Source organism: Dendrobates tinctorius, unplaced genomic scaffold (assembly GCF_039654945.1).
Source record: "Dendrobates tinctorius isolate UK_male_01 unplaced genomic scaffold, ASM3965494v1 ptg000043l, whole genome shotgun sequence".
Taxonomy (NCBI): Eukaryota; Metazoa; Chordata; class Amphibia; order Anura; family Dendrobatidae; genus Dendrobates; species Dendrobates tinctorius.
Genome location: NW_027361711.1, coordinates 32157690 through 32181726, shown reverse-complemented (window position 1 = coordinate 32181726; position 24037 = coordinate 32157690). Strand labels below are relative to the sequence as shown.

At 43.3% G+C, this 24037-nt stretch overlaps 1 protein-coding gene across 1 annotated transcript in view; it reads left to right on the top strand.

The window, feature by feature from the left end:
- The window catches only part of RBM27 (RNA binding motif protein 27), a 104992-nt gene that overhangs the window by 67652 nt on the left and 13303 nt on the right, over window positions 1–24037 (top strand). Inside the window, exons 6-20 of the mRNA XM_073575260.1 lie at window positions 4892–5155; window positions 7784–8008; window positions 8795–8932; window positions 10504–10653; window positions 11031–11178; window positions 11463–11616; window positions 13245–13490; window positions 13946–14083; window positions 14628–14741; window positions 18057–18131; window positions 19407–19562; window positions 19854–19958; window positions 20091–20282; window positions 21030–21116; window positions 21803–21913. Of these exons, the coding sequence (XP_073431361.1) occupies window positions 4892–5155; window positions 7784–8008; window positions 8795–8932; window positions 10504–10653; window positions 11031–11178; window positions 11463–11616; window positions 13245–13490; window positions 13946–14083; window positions 14628–14741; window positions 18057–18131; window positions 19407–19562; window positions 19854–19958; window positions 20091–20282; window positions 21030–21116; window positions 21803–21913 (2303 nt within the window). The remainder of the gene's footprint in view (window positions 1–4891; window positions 5156–7783; window positions 8009–8794; window positions 8933–10503; window positions 10654–11030; window positions 11179–11462; window positions 11617–13244; window positions 13491–13945; window positions 14084–14627; window positions 14742–18056; window positions 18132–19406; window positions 19563–19853; window positions 19959–20090; window positions 20283–21029; window positions 21117–21802; window positions 21914–24037) is intronic.

The following is a 24037-nucleotide window of genomic DNA, read 5'->3' as shown; positions in this document are numbered from 1 at the left end:
GCTGGCCCTCTAGGTAACCCCCAAGGACTCTGATGTAATAAAACCTCGCCCTGTAGTTTCCTTGTATGAAACTGGGCCCTACCGGACCACGGGGATACAGGATGAGAGAGAGCCTAGAAGGGACATAGCTTTCCTGAGGGACATGGTGGGGTTATTGGGAGCGTTCAGGACCAGATAGCGTAGGTGAACTAACTTTTCAGGAGGCAGACGGCATTCCTGCTTCTCGGAATCCAATATTGGGCCTAAGAATTGCTGGACTTTCATTGGCTGCAATCAAGATTTTTTGATGTTTAGCAGCCATCCTAATTGCTCTAGAGCAGACATTTTGTAATTGCTCCAAACAATGTTCTGCTGTTTTGCCTATAATAAGGAAGTCATCCAGGTAGGAGACCACCAGAATGTGATTCACGCAGATGGGCCATAACCTCGGCTATAACCTTAGTAAATACCCAGGGAGCGACTGCCACACAAAAGGGGAGGGCCACTGGGAGATGTTGAACTGACCCATCTAACTGAACCGCCACTCTGAGGAAACGCTGATGAGCTGCATGAATGGGTGTATGGTAGTAGGCGTCTTTTAAATCTAACACCACCATAAAGCAATTTTCAAACAGCAATTTTATTGTGGAATTGATTGTTTCCATTTTGAACGGACGTACGACCAGAAACTCGTTGAGGGCTTTAAGATTAATTATAGTCCTGAGGGAGCCGTCTGGCTTACGGACTAGGAGTAGAAACCTTTTCCCCTTTCCGCCTCCGGCACCTCTGTCAGGACCTTTTTGCGGCGTAGGTCATGAATCTCTGCCTCCAGGGCAGCCTGTTCTGATGGGGAAGATCTGAGTGGGGTAACCTTAAATCTGTTTTGGAGGACATGGGAAATTTCTAGCCGTAGTTCCAAGGCTATCAACCCCAGGATCCAGTTGCTACTGGAAATTAGCGACCAGGCCGGGTAGAAGGCGGCTAGCCTCCCTCCTACCGGAGCAGCTAGTCATTGGGGTGGCTTTTTAGCTTCACGCGCTGGTCCTGGTCCTTCCTGGTGCCCCCCTCCTCCAAACATAAATCCTGTACCTTTTCTTTTTTCATCCCATCTGCCTTGATCTCTGGATGATCATCTACGGAAATACCCTTTCCTGGTGAAGGGACGTCTATAAGAAGGGTTCGTCAGACTGGGAAATTTCTTTTTATCATCCCCGGCTTTTTCTAAAAGTTCGTCCAGCAATGGACCGAATAGCTATTCTCCCTCACACGGAATGGAACAGTCAGGATCTGGCCTGGATGTCCCCCGGCCAACACTTCAACCAGAGAGCCATTCGAGCTGCATTCGATAACCCTGAGGTCCTGGCCGCCATCCTTGCCGAATCCGCCGAAGCATCGGCTAAAAAGGAAGCAGCAATTTGAATGATCGGCAGGATCTTCCGGATGGATGCTCTCGAGGTTCCATCTTTCAGCTGAGAATCAAGCTGATCTAGCCAGACCATCGTGGATCTGGCTGTGCAAGTAGCAGCTACTGCTGGTCTTAGAGCGCCAGCTGACATCTCCCATGTTCCTTTTAGAAGTGAGTCTGCTTTTTTGTCCAACGGATCTTTTAAGGAGGCCATGTCGTCAAAAGGTATGGAGGATTTGTTGGAAGCTTTGGCTACTGCTGCGTCAAGCTTAGGGGCCTTGTCCCTTGAAGGCCGGTGGTAAGGTGCTCCTTTTTTCAGGCCTCTTCCATTCTCTGTCTATCAGGCTCTGGACTTTGTTATTTAGCGGGAAGGCCCTGCGCTTCCTTGGATCTAGGCCGCCGAACATCAGATCCTGCGCTGAGTTCCGGTTTTGTGTCCGCTACCCCCATGGTGGACCTTACTGCTTTGACTAGCCTGTCCATTTGGTCTAAGGGGAAGCAGAAACGGCTAGAGTCTTCCTCCGAAGAAGATGAAGAAGAGGCAGAGGGCTCTGAGGAATCTTCGTCCTTCCTAGGGGCGGCCGAGGACTCTGAACCCGAAAAACTAGCTTCTCCTAGAAGATTCCCCTTGTGATAGGGACTTTAGGGAGTCTTTCATCTCTGTCCTGATTATTTCCCTCAGGCTTGTGGTGAAGTCAGGAGTTTCTTCCGCTACCTGTATAAACGGTGGAGAGTGTAAGGGCCTGCCAGTCTAGCCATGGACTATTGTTCCCTTTTTGAACTCTACCGTCTGTCGCACGCACGGCTGACACAACTTTTTAGGGTGTGCATCTGGCAAGGGGCAACTACAGAGGGCACATTCCCTATGTTTCTGTTTAGCAGAGCTTTTCTTCCCCTGTGAAAAAGAAACAAGGGAACACTGCATCAGGGTACTTTCACGGAGATCTCTTACCCAAGCAGTAGAAGCAGGTACCGGATTATGGAGGGAGGCAGCTGAATCCTTCAGCCTGGAGGAACTTGTGCGGCTCTGCCCGCTCGTTCGTCCTTGTTCAGCTGGGAGCTTGTATGAGGCTTCACTGAGGCCTGTCTCTGCGGGTGTGGGTGCTCCTGCACCTAGTGCTGCTGGTCTATGGGGGCTTCTGTCGTATCCATCGCTGCAATGGGCCTTCAGAAGCACCCCAGCAGCGTCCCAGCTTGTCTTATATTGCCTCCCCCAGAAATCCGGGTCAGCAGGGTTCTGGCCAAGGGCACCTCCCACCTGGGACCCTCCCTGTGACCTCCCCGCTCTGCGCTCCGGCCACCCTCTCCCCCAGCCCCTGCACGCGACCCAGAACAGCCACGCTCCCGCGGCGCATATGAAAAGGCCGTCTGGCACCCGACTTCTGGTTTCGGCGTTGCCGGCCCCGCTCTACCGCCGCGTCACTTCTGCCACTCAAATGAGCATGCAGGAACTTGCGATAGGCAGCTGGCACGGCGCCCCCCGGCCCGGTATGCCTTCAGCCTCCCGCGCTCCGCCATGCTCCGCTGGCTGGGCCCTAAATGCAGGACCGGGGCTGCAACGAAGACCGGACATCGGGGGAACGCACCAGGAAGGGCCCGGGGAATACTTACCTACCGGTGCTGGCACTATGGAGACGATCCTTGCTCCACACACTGATGTGGAGACCTGCCCGGCCCCACCGTGGCACGTCCAGGGACCCCGCACTGACTGAGGTAGGAAGACCCCCCCCCACCTGGGTCGGTCAGCCGGCCTGGGAATTTCCGGACGATCCATGACGGACGATCTGTAGTGAACCCTGTCCTTTTGTATCTGTAGGTTTCCTGTTCCTGAAGGGCGGATCCCCTCTCTCAGGTGGTGCTGTCATGGACGATCGAATAAATGAAAACTGGTACTCTGCTATAGGAAACGCACAAAAAAAAAAAAAAAAAAAAGTTTGTGCAGGCAGTCCGTAGATCTGCCCTTTCAGTATTTAGAAATACAGGAGACAAAACCTTCACCAAAAGAAACCCAGCTAGTCATTAACGCTCTGGTATTTTACATTCCACGTAGCTTTCTTTCATTTATGTGGTGGGTGCACTCTGTTTCTTGGGGTATGTGCACACAACATTTTTTCTGGATGATTCTGCTTGCAAGCCGGCTGAAAATGCGCTAAAAGAAATCCAAAAATGAAACTCTGCAATGTCAAAACCATTTTCTGTGCATAGGTTCCATCTTTCTGTAACTTCTTTTAACCGCTTCAGGCATTGAAAGCCGTGAAACTGCTAAAACAATTACTCAGTCCATCCTTCTGTTGACAATAAGTCCTTCACAAAAGATTAACATTGTAAAAAAGTGATAGGGGTATGCCGGCATCTTTTATTAAAAAAATTAAAACTCATACCCTTGCTTACTAGTTGGTTCCGGTGTTATGTTTCCCCACTTAATGTGAAGGAGTGCCTCTGCTTTTACAGCAATTAAGTCCCCTTTACTCTGAGCTTCAGCTTGGGGAGTTTGGCCAAATATAACCTAGTTTGTCTAATTTATTCACTAGTGTATTCCAGCAAATGCGTGCATTTTCATAGGCGTGAGATATTGCTGAGAGATTGAAGAGTGATACTACGCTGCCAGTGTCGGAAAACGCAGCATCTCACTCTTCTATGCCAGCTTGGCTCCAATGGACCACTGGTTCTCCAGGTTTGGCTGGTCTTACCTGCAAATGAATCAAGTCACCCAAGTGGTTGCATGGAGAAGTAATGTATCATTCAGATATGTTTTTATTTCTGCTGTATGTTATCAATCTTTCCAGGAAAATCTTCCTTTTCTGCCCTGGTTTCTTATGCTTGTCCAGGAGTGTGGACCATGACTTGGTAGCTTCTCTATATACTCAGTAGTATTATGCCAGTTGTTCTTTTATAATGTGCTTGAACCTTTGATGAAATATTTTTTTTTATATGTTTATACGTATGGGTTTTGTTTCTTTCTTTGAGCTTATTTGTGCTTGTTTAATGCATTTTAGGCTGGTGTCATAGTCTATATATTGACCCTGGTGTCTGAACCGGCCAGAGGGCTCTTGACCAGAACTCAACAGCTTCATGGGCATTTGTGACCATTGAATTCAGTTCAGGAGACCCACGACCAGTCCAAACATTGTGGTCCGTACTTAAACTGAGAAACACAGATGTGTGCTACCAGCCTTACCAAGAATCGAGTAACACTGTGTGAATGGAAGCTTTACAAAATGCCAGAGTTTTTTATGAGCTGTAATATATACAAGAACCACCAACTCTACTTTTTTTTTTTTTTTTAGGCTTGTATCTACGTATAGGAATACTTAATACTTTATTGCCATAAAGTGCAGTTGTTGCAGCTGTATGTGCATGAGATGTTCAGCAAATTTGCCCCTGTCGGACATCATTTCCAGCTGGGTTGTTGCATATCTCTTTGGGAAGAAACTTTTGGTATTTGTATGCAAACTTCACAAATGAAAGTTGAGCAAATAAACTTAAGACAAATTATTTTTTTTTTAGATCACCGAGAGAGGACGAAGTTTGAGTCTGAAAGGAGTGATGTAGAATCTTCTTACACTCCTGCTTCCCAGCCAGCGAGCATCTCCACCGAGCCGCAGTATTCCTCTGGTGGGCAGGCTGTACCCAGCACTGTGACTGTCATCGCACCTGCTCACCACCCCGAGAGCACAACAGAAATATGGTCTAATTACTATAACAACCACACCCCTCCCAATTCATTTACTAGAAATCCACCCCCGAAACGACGCTGCAGAGATTATGATGGTAAGAAATTAATTGGGGGAAAAAAAGCAGATTTTACTCCCCTGCCCATAAAGTATTTCACACTCAGAGCACCTTTATGAAATGTAAAGCCAAAAAGTCAGACCCAGCACTTCTAGATTTATCTAGAAGTAGAAGATGTTAGCTGATATTTGCCTTGTATGCCTAGGTCTACGTGCACACATCTTCACAAAATGTTTAAAAGGTCTTCTAAATCTGTAACTGAGAATGGAAGGTTGAACCTGGACCAGTGGCTGGTTTCACACATCTGTTTTGTGGTCCATACTCTGTCCACAAAGCACAAACTGGCTACGGGTCTCCTGACACAAACTTGGGATTTGAGGTTGCCGCGTTTGTATCAGGAGACTCTGGGCCAAGTCCATGCATTGCTGTCAAAGTACGGACTGCAAAACATGGTTGTGTAAAACCAGCCTAAAATACACTGCTCAAAAAAATAAAGGGAACACTTAAACAGAATATAACTCCAAGTAAATCAAACTTCTGTGAAATCAAACTGTCCACTTAGGAAGCAACACTGATTGACAATCAATTACACATGCTGTTGTGCAAATGGAATAGACAACAGATGGAAATTATTGGCAATTATCAAGACACCCTCAATAAAGGAGTGGTTCTGCAGGTGGGGACCACAGACCACATCTCAGTACCAATGCTTTCTGGGTGATGTATTTTTCGCTTTTGAATGTTGGTTGTGCTTTCACACTCGTAATAGCATGAGATGGACTCTACAACCCACACAAGTGGCTCAGGTAGTGCAGCTCATCCAGGATGGCACATCAATGCGAGCTGTGGCAAGAAGGTTTGCTGTGTCTGTCAGCGTAGTGTCCATAGGCTGGAGGCGCTACCAGGAGACAGGCCAGTACACAGGAGACATGGAGGGGACCGCTACCTCCGCCTTTGTGCAAGGAGGAACAGGAGGAGCACTGCCAGAGCCCTGCAAAATGACCTCCAGCAAGCCACAACTGTGCATGTGTCTGCACAAATGGTTAGAAACAGACTCCATGAGGATGGTCTGAGGGTCCGACGTCCACAGATGGGGGTTGTGCTCACAGCCCAACACCGTGCAGGACGCTTAGCATTTGCCAGAGAACACCAGGATTGGCAAATTTGCCACTGGCGCCCTATGCTCTTCATAGATGAGTGGGTTCACACTGAGCACATGTGACAGAGTCTAGAGAGACTGTGGAGAGCGATCTGCTGCCTGCAACATCCTTCAGCATGACCGGTTTGGCAGTGGGTCAGTAATGGTGTGGGGTGGCATTTCTTTGGAGGGTCGCACAGAGGTAGCCTGACTGCCATTAGGTACCGAGATGAGATCCTCAGACCCCTTGTGAGACCATATGCTGGTGCGGTTGGCCCTGGGTTCCTTCTGATGCATGACAATGCCAGACCTCATGTGACTGGAGTGTGTCAGCAGTTCCTGCAAGATGAAGGCAATGAAGCTATGGACTGGCCCGCCCGTTCCCCAGACCTGAATCCGATTGAGCACATCTGAGACATCATGTCTCGCTCCATCCACCAACGTCACATTGCACCACAGACTTCCAGGAGTTGGCGGATGCATTAGTCCAGGTCTGAGAGGAGATCCCTCAGGAGAACATCCGCCCCCTCATCATTACCATGCCCAGGCGTTGTAGGGAGGTCATACAGGCACGTGGAGGCCACACACGCTACGGAGCATGATTTCCTTGTCTTGAGGCATTTGCACTGAAGTTGGATCAGTCTGTAATTTGAATTTCCACTTTGATTTTCAGTGTCATTCCAAATCCAGACCTCCATTGGATATTAAGCTTGATTTATGTTGATCATTTTTATATTTTTTGTTCTCAACACATCCCATTATGTAATGAATAAAGATTTGCAACTGGAATATTTCATTTAGTAATATCTAGGATGCAGTATTTTAGTGTTCCCTTTATTGTTGTGAGCAGTGTATATTTAATCTCCAGATGTCAATCTGCTATCTTTATGACCCAGGTTCAAGTTTAAGACCTTCATTCACTTTAGAGAAAAGTAAACTAAATTTGCAGATTTTAGTGAGACTGGTCATCATGCGTATGTGAGGCGCCTTGACTCATCCCCACCAATACATGTCAGAGAAGAGGGATCAGACATGTTGAATTTCCATGCCTGATCTTTTGGTTTCCATGGGAAATAAGATACTGACCGAGGTGTCTCACACGGCCTCTATTCCCTCCCCCCATTGAAAACAAATGAACTCTGAGCCACACCAAGCTTCGTGTGTGTGTGTGTGTGGTGGATTTGGAGATGAGAGCTGCATGGTGGACAGCTATCTTGGGCGTATGGTCACCACTTCAGCGGGGTGTGATTACATGAACAGAAGTTTCTGTATCTTACTAGTGTTCTAACTGAAAGGCAGTACATGGATATTTCTTGATGTAACCCTTGCTACGTGCTTGTAAGCTTCAAATATTCAAGATAGTGGCACCATTGTATACCTACAATAGATGCATTCTGAATATCAGTTCTGTAGGGCACTTATTTGATGGGAATGTTATTTTCACCTTGGTAAAGGAATTATTCTTAAAGAAAACATTTTTACTTCTAAACCTTTTATACGTAATTTTTTTCTTTCTATCTTTAATACAGAACGAGGATACTGTGTTCTTGGCGACCTCTGTCAATATGATCACGGAAATGACCCTTTAATAGTTGATGAGGTGTCATTGCCTAGCATGATTCCCTTCCCTCCTCCCCCTGGGCTTCCTCCACCTAGCATTCTGATGCACCCGATACCTGCTCCAGCTCATAATATGAGAATGCCAGTGCCGCGACCTATGACCCAGCCCCCTCCTGTTGTCCATCCTGCTCCAAGTAAGTATCCTATGTCTAGAAAAAAAAAAGAATATATATACTGTGTATGTATGTGTGTGTGTGTGTATATATATATATATATATATATATATATATATATATCTCTACCCACACACATCAAAAGACACATTGGGAGAGCTGTATAGAATTTGGCGCAAAATCCAAGTGGAGTAATTGTTCATTGCAACCCATTAGGTCACTGCTTTTATTTTCCAAATCCTCTGATAACTGAGAGTTGAAACTTGCTTTGCCAGTGGCAAGTGCTCCTGATGACTTTTGCACAAGTTTTGTAACCTTTTCCCTACTTAGTGCTGACATAGCCATGTCTATGCTTTCTTGGTGCTGGTAAATAAAAGAAGCAAAACAGGGCGCATCCACTGTGTGAAACCTTTAAAACACAATTGTAATGGTGAGGCAAGGAGAGACTCACCTGATAGGGTTGTGAAACTTCGGTCACAATACCTACAAACGCATGAAACAGCTGCTGCAGTCTGCACAGGGTCCAAAGACTTGTAAGTGAAGATGGCTTTAAGGTGCAATGATACACTGCGCTGCTGTAGGTATAATTCAAGGAACTTTATTGGTGCCTACGCGTTTCCTGAGCTGTCCCAGCTCACTTCATCAGGGCATCAGGAAACGCATAGGCACCAATAAAGTTCCTTGAATTATACCTACAGCAGCGCAGTATATCATTGCACCTTAAAGCCATCTTCACTTCTTGGTGCTGGGGGACAATTACCCCGAAATATAAAAAAATAAATATATTTTTTACTTCCAAACATGCAGGGATACCAATGACGCATTCAGACTTTGTAAATAACCGTGAACAGCCAGGAACAAGTACTGTGCCCAGTCTTGCACCCGTAGGAGGAAGGCTCCCTCCTCCATTACCTCCTCAGAATTTACTCTACTCCGTTTCTGAACGTAAGCATAGCTTCTCACCACCCCTCTGTTTGTGATCAGAATATCTGTACCTCTCTCAATGCTTCATTTTTCACTTTAGACTTGGAGTATAATATTAAATTTTACTTGGGCTGTCATAACTTGTACCCACATCATTATTAAGATTGGGATGAACTGCTCTTATTCAATTGTAGTACTCCTTTTTAAATCCTTATATATCTGCTATTTAAAGAGAAGTTGACACCTGATGTATGCTACCCAATCCATGTGTAGCAAGTATCAGGCACTGGCTGTATGATCTCAGCCATATATGTTTGACCCTGAAGCGCTACAGCGTTTCGGATAAAAATGTACTTTTAATAGTCGCTAGGGCCCTAAACCCCAGAGAGAAACTAGTTCAGCAGGGAGGTCCCCAGCTGCTTCTCCCTACCCACTTCCCCTGATTGACAGGTCCCTGCCTACGTATACATATAGGCAGAGACCTGTCAGCAGACAGGGAGAAGCCTGTCCAACTAATCCACCATGTGGCTTTAGACCCCGGCGGCTATTAAAGGGAATCTGTCTGTAGGCTCAACACTCAAATCGCCTGCATGGGCATGTAGGTCATAGAAAGGTGAACAAAGTGAGATCTGTGATCCGATGTAGTATTTCAAAGAAATCTACGTTTTCCGTAGTTTTTTTTGTTTGTATGTATAAATGTGCTTTTTAACATCTATGGGTCGGACCCTAATCTTCCAGAGAATCTACCTGCAGAACTTATTTTAAATGAAAGGGGGCTTTACCAGTGTGCGATATGTAATGACTGACACTTTGTGCTCAGAATCGCAGGTCTGCAGTCAGATCAGCACTAACACAGTACAGCAGAAGTGAACTTTGTGTTATTACAAACACATTTGCAGCAGCACTTGTCTTCTCATAGTGCCCTCAAGTCTGCTGCAGAGTGGTGCCTCATTCCAACCTACATAGTACAGCAGAGTTGAACCTTGTCTCGTTGCAAGCACATTTTCAGTAATGTCAGCTCTGCTGTACTGCCCCTCCCTCCACACTAGCTGCCTGCGAGATGGAAGTTGAAGTACTAAGACAACGACTGCAGTGCAAATGTGTTAGTGCAGCAGAAGTGAACTTTGTCTAAATACAATGTTATCTCCTGTTTTGGTTCTTATCTCACTGTAGAGATGTGGGTCAGCATATGTGCCATGCATGAGAGCAAAGTGTCAGTCATTACATGTCACACTTTCATTTAAAACACGCTCTGGAGACAGATTGTCATGGGATCATTCTGAGCCATAGATCTTAACAGCTCATTTACATACAATAAAAATGTGGATTTCTCTGGCATTAGATTGCAGATATCAATGTATCACTATATTCTTCTTCCTATGACCTACATGCCCATTTAGACTGCGTAGGAGGGTTCATCCTACTACAGGTGCCCTTGAATAAGGTGATTGTTTAGGCTAGGCTGATTTAACTTATGTGGAAATTCTCTCTCATGTTTACATTTAATAATTTGTTCATTTCATCAATTGGTATCTCTAAATGATAGTTGTTGGCCAGTGCAGTTTAAAATATGTCTTTACATTTTATCCTAGATACATATGAGCCTGATGGGTACAATCCTGAAGCACCTAGTCTTACAAACACTGGCAGGCCTGGATACCGGCAGTTCTTCACACGGACACAGACACAGAGGCCAAATTTAATTGGGCTGACATCTTGTGAAATGGACACTGCACCGAGAGGTTAGTGGTCAGCCTCATGGATCATGTTGAGACTGTAAATGGTGTAGCATTTAAAAAAAGAAAAATGCACAAAAAATGAATAAATCTGTTAGAAATTCTGTTTAAAGGTGATTGTGCATAGACCTGTATCAGCCAAGTCTCGTGTAGTCGTAACTTTGTGTTAAGTAGGATAGGTACATGATACCTGATGGCCATTCACAAGACCTCGCAGGCACCGTTCAATGTTGCATCACCAGCGTTTCTTGTTTTCCAGTGTACACTTGAAAGATGCTAGAGAAATCCTCTTAAATATTGTTTTTTTCCCTGAATGTTAGCCATTATTACTAGTTTTGTAGAATTTTTGGATGTTAACTCATTTATTTTTATTTTATGTCTAGCTGCTAATATTGTCATCCAAACGGAGCCACCACCTTCTACACCTGTAAATAGTAACCTCAACAGAGTGGTGGTTGAACCGGAAAGGAAAAGAGCACTTGGAAATAATAATAATGATGGGCCGTTTGCAAAGAAACCCTGGATGGACAAGTAAGGACACAAAAGCTTGGTTTTTTTAATTATTAGTAGTCTATATTGCTCAGCTAGTTTGTTATTTTCTGATCACATCTCATTGTGGGCACCAGTGTCTTATGAAAAGTTGAATCTGACAAGCCTATGTATATTATGAACCGCATTCTGGTCCAAATTCAGAATTGGTCGACCCTGGCTGAGAACTGAGAGGGCAGCAGTCATTGTTTCCTTATTGTTGTGTATGAGCAACCATAGTTTGTTCATACAGCTCTACAAAATACTATATCGTTTCTCTGTTCCAGGCAGGGAAACAACAACCTTAACAAGCTAGGTTTTGGGAAGAAGATCCAGTACACAAATACCAAACTTGAAGTCCGGAAAATTCCTCAGGATCTAAATAACATTACCAAATTGAACGAGCACTTCAGCAAATTTGGTACCATAGTGAATATTCAGGTGAGTTTTAGTTCAGGATTATTTGGCCACACGTACAAAGTACAAAATTGCTGTAAATGTTCATTACTCTAAAGGTCTTTATTTTTGATCATCACCAGAAGACAGTATGGGTGTTAGTGCTCTAGTGACTTAGAACGTTAACCCCCCCCCAAAAAAAAATAAATATATGGTCAGCAAATAGACCGAACTCTTCTCCTGTCTAGTTCGGTCTGAAAAGTGAAAGAATGTCTTGGATTACTGTTAAGTTGAGAGCAATCGTTGGATCTTGTGTAAGATGCCCTGGACAGTAGCCGTGGCTGCTCCATGTCGTCGCCATGGCACATTACAAATAAATAGGGTCCCAGTCCATGTGTGTTGTGCTTTGTATGTTGCATTGCACTCTCTTGTAGGCCTCAGATGTATCCATGTCCTCAGTTCAAGGTACAGCCACACACACACATCAGGGGACACCTGATTCATTTTAACAAGTTCAACTTGACTGGACAGTTCAAGTACATCAGTCTTTAACACGCAGTATCGGGCACAGCCCTTTTCACTTCTTGTTCTATCAACACAGCACATTTCCATCATTTTCTAACGTTCAGCTTGGACTATCCCTACTTTAACAAATTCTGATGGCCCCAGGTATATCCCATCTGGCACAGCAATATTCACGAAATCGGCTACGTTTTCGTCATGCGGTTCACTGTCCAGCTTCCTCTCTATGGACAGGATTAAGGGATACTCTTCAGTTTCATGTTCGGGCCATAGGCCCCCCTGACATTGCAGGAATGTCCGCAGGGAGTTTTGAATGACCTTGTACCACCAAAATCTTTTGTCCACACCATGCTTCTGCCCACTGCACCGTTGAATTTCATCTTGCCTCCAATGAACACTTTCACTAACTGACCAAACCAGGAAGTGATTCTATTTTGCTTGCCCTAGCCACCTCCCAATATAGGCTAGTTATTTAACTGTATCTTGCCTTAGTGTTCCTACCGTTACTAGCTATCTCTAAGCTATATTCTGTACTTTCCCTATATCTGAGTGCACCAACGTTGCCTTAGGCATTAACTTTGCAGTACCCTCAAAGTAACATCAGTACAGATCACACTATACATTGCTCACATTACACCCTATACATTTTACATTTCTCATGACACAATAAAACGCAGTAAAAAAACATGACCGTATTCACACTACCCAATTGTTGTCTTCAGGGGCAGGAACTCGGCCGCCTATGTCACACACTTACATTTGCATTACTGTTCACCAAACTGCTATGTAAATTGCATGGGTTGGTTGCAAATATAGCTATTCTAGAGCTCCTTGAGGCTTGTGGGATTGTGCACTGCATGCCAAGATCATACAACCTGAAAGTACAAGCCTGACTTTAGCTTGAAACTGACCCTTTCGGGAGCCGTTTTGATGATAGATAATATTTAGAAAAATCACTAATGTTGGCTTGCCCAGTGTTTTATTAAAAAAAAAAAGGGCAGTCCCAGATTGGTGATGGGTACTCTTTAAGCTGGATAGAGCTCATGCAGCAGAATGAAGCCTATGGGTCCTATATATGACGCACAACATAATGTCCTGCTGTGGTAATCGTAAATGCTGAAAATTTACAGGTGATTTCCCTTTTGTTTTAGGTTGCTTTCCAAGGAGATCCAGAAGGTGCCCTCATCCAGTACTTGACAAATGAAGAAGCCAGGAGAGCCATTTCCAGCACAGAAGCCGTTTTAAACAATAGGTTTATTAGAGTTCTTTGGCACAGGGAAAACAATGAGCAACAAGGTTCTCCGCAGCTTCAGCATTTGCCACCCCACCATTTACCGCATACTGTACCAACCACACAGTCCTCTGTTCCGCTCGCTGGACAGGCACATCTGCAGAAGGTAACGCTCTAATGCTGTCATCTTACTGGCACCTTATTTCATCTAGTTTGGGTATTTTCAGTAATCCTGACTGTGACCAGCACCACTACAGATCATATAACTGTTTATAGGTGCTGTCCAGCTTCTTTATCGTAGACCAGAGACAGAGGGAAAAGCTACATTGTATTCCAACTGTGCAGAGTATCTACCTTGGCATTGCATGTATATATTCAGAAGATATAGTTTTTCAATCTACAGCCTGATTTTCTTGTTCCTGTATGTCAGGAGATTGTAGATGCCAATGTCATTGTAGTCCTACCTGTAACATGTTGTTTTTTAAACCTTCCTCAATGTTCTTACTGCTATTTAAAGGGAACCTCTGCCAATACATGCTGACTGCATGATCTCAGATATGATTTTGTCATCTGTATTATGTCTTCATAGCACAGTGATGTATCTCGCTTCACAATCCACAGGCAATGTCCAAACCTCCCACCCAGGGTTCCTACGTCATTAATAAACTACCTGCGAAACATCGGCTCGGAGTAGTTACCAGTCAACCGGACTCTACGTATGTGGCTCCTAACCAGAACAACTTGGCAGAGGAACCTGGGGTAAGATCAGTGTCCATTAATAGATTGTCCTAAACGGATTTGTCTAGAAAGCTTAAGTTCATAGGCTGCTTGCATTATGTCTTGATGGATACAACCCGTAGACAAGTGCAAAGCCAGGAAAAGTGATCATAATGTCCATATTAGAGCTTCAACCACGGTTTTGTCAGGATGTGTTTGGCGCCATTAAATTACATATAAATTATACGAAAACAAATTCTAGTCTGTTACAAGATAGAATTTGGCATCAAATTATAACATGATTCTCCTTGTTGGTACAATTTACAGCAATACCAAACTTGTCCATTTCTTTTTCTTATTTTAAGGGAAGGGGGAGACCAATTAAAGACAATCTTCAGGTCCATAATACAGTGCATATAGAAGTGCTTTATTAAATATATTTGGCAAGAATAGGCATGCCAAATGTATGCATTGTGACTCCAAGGTTTTTATTGTAGGGTATAACCTAAATAATATACATACATCAGAGCCCTTTGGTTTTACAAGATTTTATGCCCTAATTTGTGTTTGGCATTTGCTTCTATAGACCCTGCCACCTGCCTCCAAAATGGTTTACAACTCTGCCGGCCTGAAGGCAACAAATAAGAACCCAGCAGGATCAAAACCTGTAGATGTGCAGGATGCCCTGAAGAAGAAGCAGGTATTGTTTTTGCCTCCTAAAGGGGGTTTTACACTAAGCGATATCGCTAGCAATATCGCTAAAACGTCACTGGTTTTGTGACGTTATAGCGATATTGCTAGCGATATAGCTATGTGTGATACTTACCAGCGACCGGCTCACCCGCTGTCCATCGCTGATCGCGCGAGAATGTCCGGCTCCATTTCTCGTCGGGCGCTTCCTGCTGCGCTTCCTGCTGTGACGTCCAGCGACGCGTGGAGGCGGGCAGGAGGACGCAGGATCGCTGTGTGTGAATGGTAAGTATCGTGCGCTGCGTCGCTGCTGCATCGCTGTGAGATCTTTCTGTATGAAAGCTCACTAGCGATCATTTAGCGATGCACCAGCGATCCTGACCGGGTCGGATCGCTGGTTGGATCGCTGGTGCATCGCTAAATGTAAAAGGGCCTTAAGACAAAGGTGCCCACCAATTCCTGCACAAAGAGTGAATGGAAGTAAAAATAGCCCGTTCCCATTGTCACTGCTGATCCTGTATCCAGTTACAGGCTGAACAAGTCCTGGCCTTTTATTTCCTTTCACACAAGTCTCCAAGGCTGTGCTTAACATTAACATTTCTTTAGGAAATCAGCTTTGTTTTGCTCTATAAAGAACCACTGTGTTTTGTGGTGGTGTTTTTTTTTTTTTTTTCTTTTCTTTTTCCTCTGGACTACATATAAATATCAAGACTGTGAACAAGTGCAAACTAGGAGAGCCACTCAATATGTAACAAATAAAAGCTCCACTTTGCAACGCTATAGCATGCAAACATGGAAGATGAGATTAAAATTGCATTACTGCTATAGAAAATAAGTTAAAAAAATGAATGTGCTCGGTGTATAAAATGGTCAATATAGGTGTGCCCAACAGCCAATGACAAGGCGTACCCCCTGTGCTGGGACCTGACCCTAACCTAACATGATATCTCCTCCCGACTACATATGGCAGCTACCTGTTGAACAGTATTGAATTTGTGCACTGTACAATCTCTTGTCAAAGGGGTTAAAGAGCAAATTACAGACTTTAGAGGTTGTCGGAATTAAAGAGGACCTTATGCCAAAGATTTAATGTTGAACTTGATGCACAGTGCAATAGTGAATGCCGAATAAATCTTTTTATTTATTTTTTTTTATTTTGCTTCCTTGCGGAGACATTAGCAATCAAACCATTTGGTAGTCATTTGTCGCCATTTTTTTGCATTGTAATCTAAAGGCAACATAATATAGGGAAGAGAGCCTGATTTCAGTGATGTATCACTTACAAGGCTGTGTGCTGGAGTTTAAATACAGGGAGAACCAATTGCTACTTTACCTGGAAACGTTACTGTAACTTCAAAAAGAGTTGACCGTACTGAAATTATGACAGTATATACTTTAGTTCATGAGAAATGAGAGTGCAATGAACCTCAGCGATGAGAAACTCCTCGCGCCGAGTGGTCTCGCTGACCTGTTGACCTGCCCGTCATATCCATGACGAGATACACTTGCTGTACTCCTTTCTGCTCGCCAGTAGTTTGCATTTCACTCCTGCCTAATTCCTTCATTTTGTTAACAATGTGCAGATACAGGTTGGAGGAGTGTGTTTCCCATAAGTGAATACTAATTGGAAAACTGAGTCCTTAAAGAGGTGCCAAAGTGAGTTTGTAATGAAGTTTGGAGGTCGGTGAATAAGCTGGAATGTTACTAGACAGCCATGATGGAGTACATCCGAAAATGTCTGCGGAAACTATTTAAGATGTGAAACGAGGACCTCTGGCATCTCCCTACGTAAATTGTTGCTCAGGTTTTTCCAGGAGGCACCCATGTCCTATTCCAACTGTCAACAAGCGGCCAAGAAAGCTCATGTTCGCCCGTAAAGAGTCACTGTCGTTCAGGAATTGTAAGGACCTGATAAGAGAGAAACATTCGTCATTGCCTGTTTTTTTTCCTTTGGGGCCAATTGAAGGGTTGGGTTTACAGTAGAGTTGAGTGACTTTGGTTGGATCGGGTTTCGTGAAACCTGACTAAGACAAAATTTGAGTCGGATGAAACTGGTCCGACTAGGGCAAAAAAAGTTGGAGTTTTGTCCAAAACCCGACCCCAATGCAAGTCGATGGGGAATAAAAGTCGGCATTGAGCGGATGACATTCATCCACTCAATGCCGACTTTTATTCCCCATTGACTAGCTTTGGGGTCGGGTTTCGGACGAAACTCCAACTTTTTTTGCCCTAGTCGGACCTGTTTCATCCGACTCAAATTTTATTTGTCGGGTTTCACGAAACCCGATCCAACCAAAGTCTCTCAACTCTAGTGTACTGTAACAAGCCACGGCGAACATTGCAGCCACTCCGAGAGAATAAACAGCGAGAAATTCAGGCTATGACCCCAGACATCCTGCAAAAATACATTCAACAATACAAAGCCGCGCGTGCTTGGATGTGGACGATGGACATTTTGAACACCTGCTTTACAAATGAGTTTCTCATGAACCAAAGTAATTACAGTCCAAATTTCGGTACGATAGATCGTCTCTATAACAAGTTCCAGCAATTTTTCCGGGTACAGTAGCAAGCGAATCGCCCTGTGCAATCAGTGTTAGTAGATTATAAATGGAGCACTACAAGAGGTGGTGTTTTGTATTTACACGCATGAACTCTTTTTTTTATTTTGCTTCAAGTAACTTTAATCACCTTTTTATAATCTATTTCAGTTTTCCTGAACTGTTGTAGAAATATTACTTGGATACTGTGTTGAGTAATTGTATGATTGAAACTCCAATGCCTTATGGTTTAAAGGGGTTCTCTCATTGCATTTTACACTCACTGTATAGATCCTAAAATATTGGCCAAGTACTTGGTGTTAAAAAAGCAAACAACTGATCTGGTGAAGCTATGCCGTTCTCTGGTATAGTATGGTGCCACCTAGTGTTGAAAGTGTGTAGCAATGTTCAGGTCCATCTAATGAGCTGTATACTGCTCTTCTGCTTTCTGCCACCCATTGATGTTGGCTGTAGAGTAGTGAGCAATGTCTTTCGCTCTGGGGAGAGCAGCCCCTCCACTCATTAGATGGACCTGTACAATGCTATATATTTTAATAGCCAGGTGGTGCCATAGTATGGAATTAATATGGCATAACTCTTCACTGGATCATTGACCAAGCTGCAAATGTGATTTATTTTATTGATTTTTTTAAATGATGGATGTGATAACGAATGGTGGTGCAACCCCTATAATACCACAGGAATGCATAGAACAAGAGGGGTAATTTGGGTTGACACATTTACAACATGAGAGTTAATTTTAGCGACATACTTTTTACTTTCAGGAAGCCTTAAAGCTCCAACAAGACATGAGAAAGAAGAAGCAAGAAATGTTAGAAAAGCAAATAGAATATCAGAAGGTATGTGCTCCATGTGCTAAGCTGGAGAATTTGGCCATGATTCTGCACCCCCTCTTTGTAGTGATTGTTTAGATTGTGGATTGTGCTACCCATGGATGACTGGTGGCGACTGAAGGAGTCATATGTCAAAATGGCAAGAAAATGAAGCAAGGATAAACAAGCCTTTGGCATCAAGTACAATATATTTCTTAAACATTTTCCATACAAAAATTGCCAAAACCATGTAACATTTGGCATATTGGTCTACTGCTTTCATCTAACATTGGGAAGGCTTAAAACGCGATGCTGGCATAATTTTTTTTTCTCTGTACGTTCCCCCCCTGCAGCTAAAGCGGTCATGCCTGCTTTATAGAAGAGTGGTGATAGAGTGTGCGAGTCCATACAATGCTGTCACTAGATCAAAACTATCCAGTTTTTGCTTTTCTTGTATTCCGCTACTCCCTTGAGTATTCCACATTATTCTTTAAAGACCGCCATACTGTTCCAGAGATATGGACCTTTTTATTTGCTGCTAATTTTCTGAACTTTATGTTGCTATGCATTATTACTCAGAGCAACGTAAAAACACCCGCTAAAAAAATGTGTGAGCACAGCCTCCTTGCCCAGGAGATGCGGTACGGTCAGACACAGCCATTACACAGCACACAGCAGGGGCACATGTATAAGATTATCTCGGCACAGGAACATTTTATTTAAGCATATTTAATTGTGGACCTTATTATTATTGTTGTTGTTATTATTCTTCAAAGATCTATTGGTTAAAATGAACTTTTGTTTGTAGGAAAACCCCCTTTAATACGGTCTCCTGCTTGTAAGCACTGACAAGAAGAAACCTATCTCTAGCAAGAGACAAGTCTTAAACTGCTTTACTAGCCTACACTGAAAAAGCAGTAGTAGGTCACCGATGTAGCGCAGGCTTCCCATAGATAGGACTAATAGCAGGAGTGATGTGGTGATTGGCTTTCCACATTAAGACCAGAGACATCTGCATTAGGGGAAGAAGGAATCAACATGCTAGACAACCTAGGATTGGTATATAAAGTATAGCTCATCCTGTACCTAAGATACTTGCTAGACTCTTTTAAATTGTTCCTTAATAGCCTGAATTCCACTATGTGTAAAAAAAAAAAAAAAAATAAATAAAAAAAAAAAAATTTGAGTGCTGCTTTAATATATCTGTATGTCAAATGCAAATAAAAATATGATTTTTTTTTTTTTTTTTTTTTTAATATTACAAAACCTGAAAAATGTCTTAATTTTTTTTTTTATCTATAGATGTTGATATCAAAGTTAGAGAAAAACAAAAACATGAAAGCAGAAGAGAGGACAGAGATTATGAAAACGCTGAAAGAACTTGACGAGAAAATCTCTCAGGTCAAAGATGAGTTGAAGACATTAGCTGCTCCATCTAAAGTCAAGTCTAAGATTGAGGTAATGTGTACAGAGTGTGTGGCAGGTATTCTCACTTTCCATCAATATGGACAAGTGACGGTCCTCGAAGTGGAGGCTTCAATGTGCCTCTGGCTGACATGGTAACCTTCATTCCGCTGTCACGTCATGGCAGCCAGTGGCACATGCTCCTGCAATATCCATCGCCCCATTTAAATGCCGCTGTCATTGACCTACATGGATGTAATCTGTGTTTGTGTACATCCATGCCCTACCTCAGCAGCAGCTGTGATGTGTGTGTCTTATAAAGTACTGATATATCCCGTCCTGCAGGCACAGAAAGAGCTTTTGGATGCCGAGATGGATTTCCACAAGCGGCTGTCCTCTGGAGAAGATACAACAGAACTAAGGAAAAAGCTCAACCAGCTACAAGTTGAGGTAGCGCAGTGTGAATTTTGTTTATTTTTTCCTAAATATGTGCATTATTTTTATAGCGTGACTTATTTTCACTAGATATGACGTTTTATCACACTTGTGTTCACAAACTAACCTGACTTTCTTGTCTTCAAGGCTGCTCGATTAGGCATCTTACCTGCAGGACGGGGGAAGAGTATGACGATGCCGAGCAGGGGCAGAGGACGTGGACGCGGAGGAAGGGGAAGGGGCTCACTTAGTCACATGGTTGTCGATCATCGTCCCAAAACCATATCTGTCGCAGGCTTTTATGAGAAAGAAAAAGAAGAGTTGTTACAACATTTTGCTGTAAGTAAACTCGAAGATAGGGGGAACCATTTTATGAAAGGGCCGTGTGCCACAATTGTGAAGTCAGGAAGTAACAAACTTTAGTTCCTTTTCCAATGCCCTGACCATCTTCTTAAGTGGAAGGCACTATAAAAAATATTTGATATAATGCAAATAACAAGTTGTATGTACCCCAAAAAGCTATCAATATGAACACCAGCTATCACATAAAAAAAAAACAAAGCGCTTGCATCGACAGAAATATGAAAAATGCTTCAAGTCTTAGAAAATGGCTTCCCAAGTGAAAATCCTTTTCTTCGAATATCCATCTTTTTTCCATCACTTAAAGTAAATAAATAAAATACAAGTTTGTTATCCCTGTAATTGTATGGACCTGGAGACCGATGAGGCCAGGTCATCTTTACCGTACAATGAACGCTGCAAAAACAAAACCCAAAGAGTGATTTTGCTTTCTTGTTTTCCAGTACAGTGAATGGTAAAATTAATTGTGCTGTGGAAAACAAGTAGTCTACGTGAATGAGAAAATAACGTGTGACTCTTGGAAGAAATGGCGTAAAAATTTAAAGGGTGCACCAATTTTATACACTTTCCCCATTTTCACTTGTGGAGTAGGGATTAAGACGGATGAATTGCTGATCTCAAGTCTTTTCCATCTGATTGGTTCATTCAGTGTGTGAAAGACACAATTTGTACAGTTTCTAAGCGCAGTAGATTCTGGCCTTTATCGCTTTTTGTGTGTATTTACAGAAATTTGGTGATCTTGATGAATTAAAGGAAGAGGAGTTTCCCCCAACTGTCATTTTAACATTCAAGACCAGGCAAGAAGCAGAAAATGTAAGTAAGGCGATCTTAAGAATCCTTATTTCTCCCCAAATTCTGTAGTTTCCCTACTGAGTCAGCGCAGTATAGATTAAGTAGTGTACGGCTGGTGTCGCACTTTGACTATAGTTCCTGATGGGGAAAAACAGCCTATAAAATGGACTACAGCACCAATAAATCAGAAGTGAAGTGCAATATAAAAGAAAAGTAGTGGTAAAGTGATAATAATATGCTAGCTTTCACTTTAAGCCACTAGAGGGCGCTCTTTTTAACTTCACTCCAATTTGTAGCACAAACCCAGCCTGTCAGGAGCCCTCTTTTTCTCCGGCGAGCGTTGGATAGTATACAGGAGTACCTGTATCGATATATTTTCCATGGTGTACTTGACATCATAATATTTAGCAAGGATTTGCTAGCTACGGTGTTATTCTGGTTATAACTTAATACTAGTATTGAGGATGTAAATGGCCGAAGCTGGCTTCCCCAGTAATAACCGCTGACAGCCAGGAAGTTGGTGAAGCCACAGTAACCTGTTGAGCATCGGCTTGATTGGTTTCTCCTTTAGATAGGGGTCCAACAGTATCAAGTGCTGATGCAGAGACAAAGCCTGTATTGTAGTCCTTGGCAGCATTCCTTCTTTTTAATGATATTTTATTTTTGAAGGGATAACTTCTCATGTGTTTTTTTTTTTCTCTTATTAGGCTGCTAATCAAGGTTCGAAGTTCAAGGGTCGAAAGCTTATAGTATGCTGGCACAAACCGAAAACGCCCTCGCTGTCCATTGAGGTTGAGGAGGAGGTGCCAAAGGAAGAGGTATGACAGTCTGACCCTTTAAAAATTTGAATTCTAGAAGCCCTTTCATTTCATTAATTAACCAGTTCCCGACATAAGGCGTAGTAGTACGTTTTGTTTGAAACGTGTTCCCGCAGATTGACTTAAAGGGAAGGTGCCGTGTTTTTTCATAATTTAATGTAAAAAAGAAAATAGTATAAAAAGATATTGTCCCCTAAGCTTGACTCAGTGGTGTGTATGGATTTTTTTTTTTTCTGTAGTAATGCAGCCACTGGGGGCTGCCATCTTACCTCTCTGGCTGCTGAACGACACTTTCCATGCTCATTTACGGCAGTCCCTGGGCATAAGAGACGAGTCGGCTCCCGACCCCTATCTGTATCTTTGCAGCAGCATCAGGAGTGAACTGGCCACGCCTCTGTGGGCAGCTCAATTCACAGCTGTAGGTGTGGCCAGGCGCCATCTTATTAGAGCCCAGTGCTTTTCTTTTAGCTTCGTTTACACTATATTGCAAGCCCTGGATGCTGTACTGTTCCAGCATAACAGGGCTTGGATGTTCACTCTGCACATACCAGCTGTAGGAGAGGAACCAGGACGAGCTCCTGGACACCAAGCTGCTCTTTCCAAAACACACGGCCAGCTGCTGCCCCTGCTCTTGCAAAACACATGGCCATCTGCTGCCCCTGCTCTTGCAAAACATAGGAGGAGCTGCTCCCTGCTGTTTCAAAACACTTAGCAATCTGCTGGACATCTAATCCTCTCCTGTGTGATACTGACTGCTGAGTAGGGTGACCGGATCTCATATGGGGGGAAAAAATGTCAGAATCTTGTTCGTCTGGATCCCACAAAACGATTCCCCTTTCCAGATATTGAGAGAGCCAAAATTTGAGCTCGATCAAACGACGTTAACCCGTGCCGCTTGTCGCTCAAAGTTTGAAAAAATCCAAATTGAGGTATTTTAAGATTTAGGTATTTTGCATAGTCTGTTAGACTATAAAGAATGTGACAACATTGCAGAAATAGCCCTGACCAAATTTTCGAACCATTTGTGGTATTTGAATGCAGAGTTGGTGGGATTATCGTTTTTTGATCCCACCATTACAGACAATGAAAAGTTGTTAATGGCTAATAAATTGCTCAGTAGCACAGATGAACCATCAGAGCACGCTAACCTACATGAGTTGATAATTTTACATAGTTATCTTATCTATTCTAGAGCTTTTGTTAAAGTAGTTTTTGAAACGTCAGAATATAATGCTCGGCATTTGCTTACAACTTGCAGGACATATTGCTTTTGTTCTTCATCTTTTGTCAGAAGGTCGTTAAAGTCGGTTACTTCCTACCTCTTTTAATTTTTCTTTCCTAACTTTTGGATTTACAACCCTAGCGTGCTTTAATGGTTCATCTGTGCTGCTGAGCAATTTATTAGCCATTAACAACTTTTCATTGTCTGTAATGGTGGGATCAAAAAACGATAATCCCACCAACTCTGCATTCAAATACCACAAATGGTTCGAAAATTTGGTCAGGGCTATTTCTGCAATGTTGTTGTCACATTCTTTATAGTCTAACAGACTATGCAAAATACCTAAATCTTAAAATACCTCAATTTGGATTTTTTCAAACTTTGAGCGACGAGCGGCACGGGTTAACGTCGTTTGATCGAGCTCAAATTTTGGCTCTCTCAATATCTGGAAAGGGGAATCGTTTTGTGGGGTCCAGACGGACAAAATTCCGACATCGATTTTTTGCGGTCACCCTACTGCTGAGCCCTGTATCTAATCCTCTCCTGTGTGATACTGTGTGCTGAGCCGTGTATCTAATCCTATCCTGTGTGATACTGCCTGCTGAGCCGTGTATCTAATCCTCTCCTGTGTGATACTGTGTGCTTAGCCGTGTATCTAATCCTGTCCTGTGTGATACTGTGTGCTTAGCCGTGTATCTAATCCTGTCCTGTGTGATACTGTGTGCTGAGCCGTGTATCTAATCCTATCCTGTGTGATACGGTCTGCTGAGCCGTGTATCTAATCCTCTCCTGTGTGATACTGTCTGCTGAGCCGTGTGTCTAATCCTCTCGTGTGTGATACTGTCTGCTGAGCTATGTATCTAATCCTATCCTGTGATACTGTCTGCTGAGCCGTGTATCTA